The sequence below is a fragment of the Stegostoma tigrinum genome, chromosome 35 (assembly GCF_030684315.1).
Source record: "Stegostoma tigrinum isolate sSteTig4 chromosome 35, sSteTig4.hap1, whole genome shotgun sequence".
NCBI classification, from domain to species: Eukaryota; Metazoa; Chordata; class Chondrichthyes; order Orectolobiformes; family Stegostomatidae; genus Stegostoma; species Stegostoma tigrinum.
Window position 1 is genome coordinate 17,266,481 of NC_081388.1, and position 8,967 is coordinate 17,275,447.

Genomic DNA, 8,967 nt, shown 5'->3' on the forward strand with positions numbered 1-8,967 from the left:
GAAGTCTAACATAAAACTGGAATAGGAAATAAATAATCCAAGCATTGGCAAATGGGATTATAATGCAAGGGATGGATTTAAGTACAAATTAGTAAAGGTTGCCAACCTTGGGGAAATAGCCATCATCACAGATTCCCTACAGTGTGGAAGCAGGCTGTTTGGCCCATTGAGTCCATACCGACCCTCCAAATCTCCTTTCATGCAAAGGGTCACTAGCACCTGGGATGTCCTTACAGTATGGTGGTAGAGGCAGCTGCATGCTCTTCACTTGCTGTAGAAAGTGTGAGCTCGCTCGGTCAACTGATTTCCTCCCCACACCCCATTCCCATCCCTGCTTACTTGGGACAGGTTTCAGCCTAGGTACTTGCTATTTGACTGTGAAAGCCATCAAAGTTCAGCCTGTCCCTCCCTCAGTGCCAACAGGTTAACCATCTGAATTCTCATACATTGATGAATTGAGCACACAGGAGAGGTGGCTAATGTTGTTTCAGAGATAGTAGGCCCAGCAGATGCTGGAGAATCTGAGATAACGAGGTGTAGAGCTGGATGAACACAGCAGGCCATGCAGCAACAGATAAGCAGAAATGCTGACGTTTCAGGCCTAGATCGTTCTTCAGAAAAGAAGGGTCTGAAGAAGGATCTGGGCCCGAAATGTCAGCTTTCCTGCTTCTCTGATGCTGCATGGCCTGCTGTGTTCATCCAGCTCCACACCTCATTATATCAGAGGTGGCTAATGTCAGTCTTATAAGCAACAGGTCGATAAGAAACAATCTTGGCTCCTGGAATGATTTGATATGATTTGATTTATTGTAGTCTCATGTACCTAAGTACAGTGAAAAGCTTTGTTCTGTAAGCAGTACAGGCAGATCATAGCAAACAAGGATATACAGATTATTGGGTGCTTCAACAGAGCAAGTTCCATAAGGTTAACAACTGCTCAGGAGACATGCAAAGCAAGATCAACAATGATCAGAATGATCAGGTGCACAAATTTTAGCTCTCCAGTACCCCACCCACTACCTGAAATCTCTGTGTGCAGCATCTCTCTGCTGATCCCTGCTGCCTCACCCTATTTTTGACCGCCCAACAAACAATACATTGTTTCAGCTTAGGGCTATTACTTATCCTCAGCCAACAGCGCTTGAAACAGGTGATCTGGTCATTGTCAAGCCTCATTGATTATGGAATCCTGCTATGCACAAATTGTCTTAATGTGTGTTCTTGGCATCTTAACAGTGAGTGACCACATTCCAAAACAAAAAAAATGCATCACTAGCTACTCATCGTTGTGGAGTGGGACCGGTACAGTTGCTATATAAATGCACGCATTTTTAACGGAATGGTCCTTGATATTTTTTATTTACTCATGCAACACGGGCGTCCCTGACCAGGCCAGCATTTATTGCCCATTCCTCATTGCCCAGAGGGCAGTTAAGGGTCAACCACATTGTGTACTTATTTCTACCTGAACACAATTCCGCCTCACACCCCAAAATGCTCCCAGTCCTGAAAATACACGAGTCCTTTCTAGTGCACTGTTCTGCAGAAATACAAATTGGCATCTTAGGGTTCAGTAGGAAGAGGGTTAAAGCGTCGGAAGCCCTCTAGTGGTATGTACCGTCAAGGAGCGAAAACGAGAGACAGAGAAAAACACACACACAAAACCAATCAGTGGGCAGGAACAGTGACATCACCCCGGCTATTTAAGAAGTCATGGCAACACAAGAACCTGCACTAGACTGGAGGATTTTAGAGTATTGAGGAAGAGAACGCGCATCCCAGGGAACAAGCGATAACTGACTGATCACACCATCAGTCGAACGAGAAGGGACATTGTTTACCAAGTTGCGGAGACGCCAGCAGGCAAAGGGAAGAAGGCTGCTGGTTGTGTGCGTGAAGGGGACATAAGCCCTGACACTTGTAGGGGCAAAAAGAGAGAGAGAGAACTTCACGCTTGTCCTCCAGAGTCCAGGAGGGGGACGGACTGACTGTGTTTTGTGTTATCTCTCACTCTGTGCCCCAGCCTCCAGCCTGTGAGAGAGAATCTGCCCCTCTATATGTCTACAAAGATGGAGCAGCCTTTCTACCACGATGACACCTTCCTGGGGGGCTACGCGAGCGCCGAGGGCGGTCTGCACGATTACAGCTCCAAGTACCTGAAGCAGAACATGAGCCTGAACCTGGGCGAGCCGGCTCGCCCGCTGAAGCCCCACCTGCGGGGCGCTGAGGAGCAGCTGCTGGGCGCCCCCTCGGCTGCTGCCACTGCCGCCGACGTGGGGCTGCTGAAACTGGCGTCTCCGGAGTTAGAGCGGCTCATTATCCAATCCAGCAACGGGGTGATCACCACCACGCCCAGCCCAGGCCAGTATTTCTGCGGACGGAACATCACGGACGAGCAGGAGGGATTCGCCGACGGCTTCGTCAAAGCGCTGGAGGAGCTGCACAAGATCAACCATGTGGCGCCCAATGTATCCATCTCGTCCAGCCCGGGCATGAGTTGCACTAGCGCCGCCCCCGTACACGGCGCTTACGGTTCCTCCGAGGTACCGCCGGTGTACACCAACCTGACCGCTTACAACGCAGGAGGCAGCGGCGCCGGGACCGCCGGCTACCCCAGCGCCACCATCAGTTACCTGCCCCAGCCTCACGCCTACGGCGGTAGCCCTCTGCCCCCGGTAGGAGGCGTCCAACTCGGCGGTCCGCCGCCACCTCGGCTCCAGCGCCTGAAGGAGGAGCCGCAGACCGTGCCCGAGGTGCAGAGCCGCGGCGAGACGCCGCCGCTGTCTCCCATCGACATGGAGAGCCAGGAGCGCATCAAGGCCGAGAGGAAGCGCATGAGGAACCGGGTGGCCGCCTCCAAGTGCCGCAAGAGGAAGCTGGAGAGGATCGCCCGGCTGGAGGACAAGGTGAAGACGCTGAAATCGGACAACGCCGGCTTGGCCTCCACCGCCACCGTGCTGAGGGACCAGGTTTCCCAGCTCAAACAAAAAGTCATGACTCACATCAGCAGTGGCTGCCAGATAGTATTAACTCAGAAAATACAGGGTTTCTGAGAAAAAGCGGACTGGGCAAGCCGGAGAGACTATGAGCTTAAAATTTTTTCAGGAAAAAAGAGAGGAGGGAGTGAAAAGGAAATCTTTTTTTTCTCTAATGACACTGGAACTCCCTTGAAAGTTGCATGTGGTTCGGTTGTGAGGCGTGTTGAGCGTAACAAACGCTGACATAAGTCTGTAATACCAGATAACAGGAAGAGATCTAACTGTCCACATCGGTCAAGCTAGCACAGGAGAAACTTTTTATTTAAAAAAAATGGTCATTTTGTTCTTTGTCTTAACTAAAGAAGGACGGTGACGTTTCTCTCTTGAAGCTGCACAGTTAATTTGTAAATTCCTCTTGTTTTTTTGAAAAAAATGTTGTTTTAGTTTGTAACAAACTCAGTTCAATTGTGTTTTTTTTGACAAGTTCTTATGATTTTAAGTATTTAAGTAAATAGTTTAAACTGTGAAATTTTCCAGGACTGTTGATCTCTTCTTTCAATTACATGCTACAGACCGACCCCGAGTTGCTTTCCCTGCAATCAGAACTTCCTGGATTTTTGTTGCTACAAGTAGCGATCACATGACTTCTGGCTGGGAACAGATTTAGGACGGGGTTATTACAATCGGGATCATTAGTGTAAATTGCCAAACCCCTTGACTTTTTTGTTACTGCCTAGTTCAGCTATGCGCTCAAGTACAAGTAGCCCGATCCAATTCAGCACTTTTCTTCCCCCCCCCGCCAAAGCGATTCAAACTGCCTCCCGAGGTTTCACGTTTGCGTGGAGTCAATGGTTCCGCAAAACGCTAGGTTTCTGGAGCGAAGGTGAAGGACGGGTGAAAGGTCTCCCTTCGGGCCTGCTATGGCACAGTGGTAATGTACCTATCCTTGGGCTAGAAGGTTCTCCTCCGAATCCTGTATGACCTAGAGGTGTATTGTAACATGTCCAAAACAGGTCGAGAGAAATAAGTCTTTTTAGTCCCTTTCTAAAAATTGAAGGGACGGGGATAATATGGCAAATTGCTGTTTGCTTACTCTTGTTTTACAGTAGATTTAGGTTTTTTTAAGTTAGGATGTTTATAGTTGGTCGACTGGGTTATGGAGGGGTTCCTGCTCCCAGTGGCATTGCTGGTTGACCGTGGTTTATGCAATAGGTGGGATGGGATTTGGTTGTAATGGGTTTAGTTAGTGTTTCAATTTCTGAGCCAGAAGGCCTGTGTTCATGTCCCAACTGCTCCAGATGTGTGTAATAATAGCTCTCAACAAGTTAATATAGAAAACATCCATCCTTTCATAGACATTGAGACCAAAACTTCATGCAGTACACGGTGACTTCATCAAAACCCTATTCTATTGTGCTGATGCCCCTACGTGGTCAACTAGCCTGCTTACTTTTCATTCTTTTGTACAAGTATGGACAGCAATCAGTGGATTGAGGTACCAAAAGGAGATCTAAATGTCTATCAACCTGGAACCCAGCAAGAAATTCAATTCTTCAGCACAGACAATAGAACAAACTGGGAGATTAGGACAATGAGCTATTGAAGAGTCATAGTCATACAACATGGCAACTGACACTTTGGTCCAACTAGTCCAGGCTGAACATAACCCTAAACTAAACTAGTCCCATCTGCCAACTCCTAGCCCATACCTCTCTAATCCTTTCCTATTCATGTACTTATCCAAGTGTCTTTTACTGAAGAAAGCTGACATATAACCAAATAAAATCTTTTCAAATTCTGGAAGGATTTGACTGGGGACACAGAGAATAATTCAAGACCATCAATATAATAGTCATCAGGAAATTCAACTCCTGGGGGGGGAAATATTCAAAGAGTAGTGAGGATGTGGAATTCACTATCACGGGCAAGGAGTACTGACACATTTAAAGGAGAAATTCAACTATCTTTTGAGGAAGAAGGAATAGAGATTTATGATGGTAGTGTTAGATGAAGAAAGGGTAAAGTAAACAGAAGTGGAACATAAATGCTGGCATTGACTACTTGAGCTGAATGGCCTGCTTGTGTCATATATCCTATGCCATTCTCTGGAAATGAAGAGTGGAAACTCGAGCTGTACTTTCTAGAGACACATTCCAGTGATGTCCTCTCAAAGTACAAAATACTAAATGGTGTAGAGAATGATTATAGATTATAAACCAATCGATTGTGTCCGAAGGACCAAAATGCACAAGTAATTTTGAAATACAATTAGAAAGAATCTCCTCGCCCAAAGAGTAATGACTGTGTAGAGCAATCTTCAAGATCTAAGCTCAGATCTTATTTCAAAACATTTGGAATAGTAAATTGAGAGTGATCTATTACAGAAATAAGCCTTAAAGATGTTGATTGTCTTCTTATTCTTGGCTGAGCCTGGATTATTTTGGGAAGGGACACAAAGTGTGCTCTTGAAGTCTGGTAGTGATGTGGCCGCTGCCTGTGATGCAGTGATCAGAATATTCAGTCAAAGGATTAGTTGGTCCTTTGGCTTGGTATTCAGTGCCTGAAACAGAATGTTAGTACAAACACCTTATAGAGGCATAGAGATGTACAGCACAGTAACATCCATCCATACCGATCAGTTATCCTCAATTAATCTAGTCCCATTTGCCAGCATTTGGCTCATATCCTCTCAACTCTTCCTATCCATGTGCCCATCCAGATGCCTTTTAAATGTTATATCATCCTCCACCATTTCATCCGGTAGCTCATTCTGTACACACACCAGCCTCTTTGTGAAAAAGTTGCCTCTTAGGTTTCTTTTAAATCTTTCCCCTTTCACCTTGAAACTATGCCCTCTAGTTTTGGATTCCCAAGCCCTGGGAAAAGGACCTTGGCTAGTCACTCCATGATTTCATAACTTTAAAGTCTATCAAGTGATGTGTGGTGGTAGTGTCCCCAACTCTGAGCTAGGAGGCCCGGGTTCAAGTCCCAGCTGTACCAGACGAGTGTCATTACAACCTTGAACAGGTTGATTATAAAATTTCAGCAGTATTTGTTGAACTACATTCTATCGAACATTTCTCTGAATGTAGGCATCGTTGGGTTAGGAAGAGGGAAATATCAGCCTGCTATCTGCTCCTGATCCCTATCAAGTGATCCCTTTTGGAAAGGGGATGCAAGACATTAGCATTTTCAATGGATAGTTTATCATCTTGGAAGTGTAGTTACTGATGAAATGTAGAAAATACAGCATCTAAATTCCACACATCACATGTCTCACAAATATCAAGAAGGAACTGTAACCACATGATGTTTTTTGGATGAGAGATAACTATTTACCAAGGGAGCAATAGAAGTCCTGCTGTTCAAACAAATGACTTTTATACCCAGTTGGAAGGGTAATCCATCTTCAGTTCAGTGTTTCATTTGATAATGCAATAGGTCCTGTGCTCAAGTGTATGGAATGGGGCTGATCTCTATCTTCTGACTCCAAGAAATGAATGAACCAAGGTTACACCAGACAGTGGGTATAAGCTGAGTAGAAGATAAGGCCCAGCTGTGATATTTATGCATTTGACTGACCAGTTACTACTTACTGTCCATGTTTTCACATTAAAATAGTCACTGGAGGTGCCTGTAGAATTGGGTTCCAGACTCAGGAGTCTTGCAAAGACAGGGAAGAAACACTTACACTCAAGGAAAATTAAAGATGGACAATAAATACTGGCCAAGCTAATAACATCCACATGACTGAATTTAATACTTATAACTCATACGACTTATTTTTTTTAAATCAACCTGTATGGATATGTTACAACACAACCCACAGCTATCACAACCTGAAGCAGGGCACCACCACTGCGCTACAAGAGCCAGGCATCTGCATTTTTAGCACACTTTCAAAGGGTTAACCAACTAAATGGCCCTGGAATCATAATGTGCCTGAACAGAAACTATTTTACTGAATAATTGTAAGGTTTTCCCTAATGAAACATTACAAGCTCTGTTTACAAGGAACTCCTTTGTAAAACAAACAAAAAATCCTTCAAGAAAAATAAAGTCATGAACATATAATTTGATCATAAGTTAGAGGTTAGAAATTGTAAACTCGGAAATTCTTGGCCATTAAAGAAATGAATGCCGAGTGTTTAGCTGCCAATTCTTTTACAGCGTGATGACTGAATTCTGAACCTTTTTAAACTGCAGAATAAAATGAGATTCATTTGTAGCCTGACCACTGTTTGTTCCCCATGTCATCTGAAAACACTTACTTCTTATGGGGTTACAATCCCAGGGGCACTAGAAGCCCTTCTTGTTCATCTGATCACGAGCAATGAATGCCAATGGGCTAACTGTGGAAAACATCACAACCCTTTTCAATCTTGCTCCCACACAATATGCCATGCATCTTTCTTTCTGGACAGAAGTCACTCGGTAGTAATCAGGAGGAAAAAAGAACTCAGCTTGTTTGTTCTGATCAATTACCAAGGGACAGTTCACCCAATTAAAACACTTCAGCTAACATTCCATTTGAGATTTGTAACACAGCACAGCCTGTGCATCAATCCAACATCTTACATAGCTGAGATTAAATTTGTCAATCACCTTAGGCTACAGAGGTGCTGAAAATGTAAACAAACTTAAGACCCCATATCTATTTTGACTTTAGTATCAAAAATAATAAATGTCATTCTTCTAAGAAACAAATTCATGAAAAATTAATTAATTAATTGACTAATGCATTTCACAAGTTTAGGACATCTCAAAGCATCTTTCTATTGAGTACATTTGAAGCATAGAAACAGTTGCCAATATGCACACAGCAAGTTCACTCAAGTAAGAATGTGATAATGTCTACATTATTCATTTAGTGATGTTGATTGATGAACCAATATTGGACAGGACATTGGGAAGAACTGTCCTGCTCTTCTTCAAAATGGAAACATTTACATCCACTGGAGAGAGGCAAATGAGCCTTAGTTTGATTTCTCATCCATTTGTCACTTTTGACAGTCCTGCACACCCTCGGTTACTGGGGTTTTGTGCTAACAGTACACAAAGAACCTTTTATTAAAGTCTAAATAAAGGACATTTCATATCTGTCAAATGTGGAGGTAGGGAGAATATTTCCTTTTGTGAGGCAGTCTACAAGGAGAATCTATAACTTTAGGATAAGGTGTGGCAGATTTAAAACAGAGATTAGGAGGGATTGCTTCTCTCAAAGTGCCCTGAATCTGTGGAATTTCCTACCCCAAAATGTGGTGGATATGTGGACACTGAATATCTTTCAGGAGATAGATTTTTTATCAAGTAATAGGTTGAACGGTTATCGCGTGTGTACAAGAAAGCAGAGGGGGGAGATAAGGCTAACCATAATGGTATTAAATGATGGAGCAGGCCATAGAGGCCGAATGACCTACTCCTGCTCCTAATCTTTATGTTCTTACCTGTTGTTGAAAAACAGGAGGTTCTGTGTTTACTTACCAAAGGGGTAATGTATCAAGACGGGATGGGGAAGCACTGAGCGAGGGATGAGTTCTTTTCAAACTGGGTTGAAGAATTCAATTGAATTTTCAATTCAAGATGTGAGAGCATGAGATTGGTGTCTTCAAACAATCATGCCTGGATTTGATAGAATATCGTATTTGGGTAGGATGTGCTTCTTTACTTAATTGCAGTGTGTTTGGCAGAATTTTAAATCAATAAGTTCATTTTCATTGTATCACGCAACTGCGTAGAGGTCGAGACAGAAGCCTCAATCGATGGACTTTGTTGCTTTTTTAGCTATCACGTTCTCACAACACAATACAGATTACAGACAACACGGTTCTGAGGAAGGGTCACTGGACCTGAAGCGCTAACTCTGATTGATCTCCACAGACACTGCCAGGCCTGCTGAGTTTAGTTCAGATTTCCAGCAGTGTTTCGCTTTTATATCGCCTGTACTTTTATGTGGCGGGGGGTGGGGGGAACGGGGGTGGGAACAACG

At 43.9% G+C, this 8,967-nt stretch overlaps 1 protein-coding gene across 1 annotated transcript; it reads left to right on the forward strand.

The window, feature by feature from the left end:
• Positions 1–1,665: 1,665 nt before the first annotated feature.
• On the forward strand, positions 1,666–3,507 carry LOC125447467 (transcription factor JunB-like). The gene has a single exon (XM_048521831.2). It carries the CDS (start codon positions 2,058–2,060, stop codon positions 3,051–3,053), a length of 996 nt encoding a protein of 331 aa, XP_048377788.1. The 5' UTR covers positions 1,666–2,057; the 3' UTR covers positions 3,054–3,507.
• Positions 3,508–8,967: the final 5,460 nt, after the last annotated feature.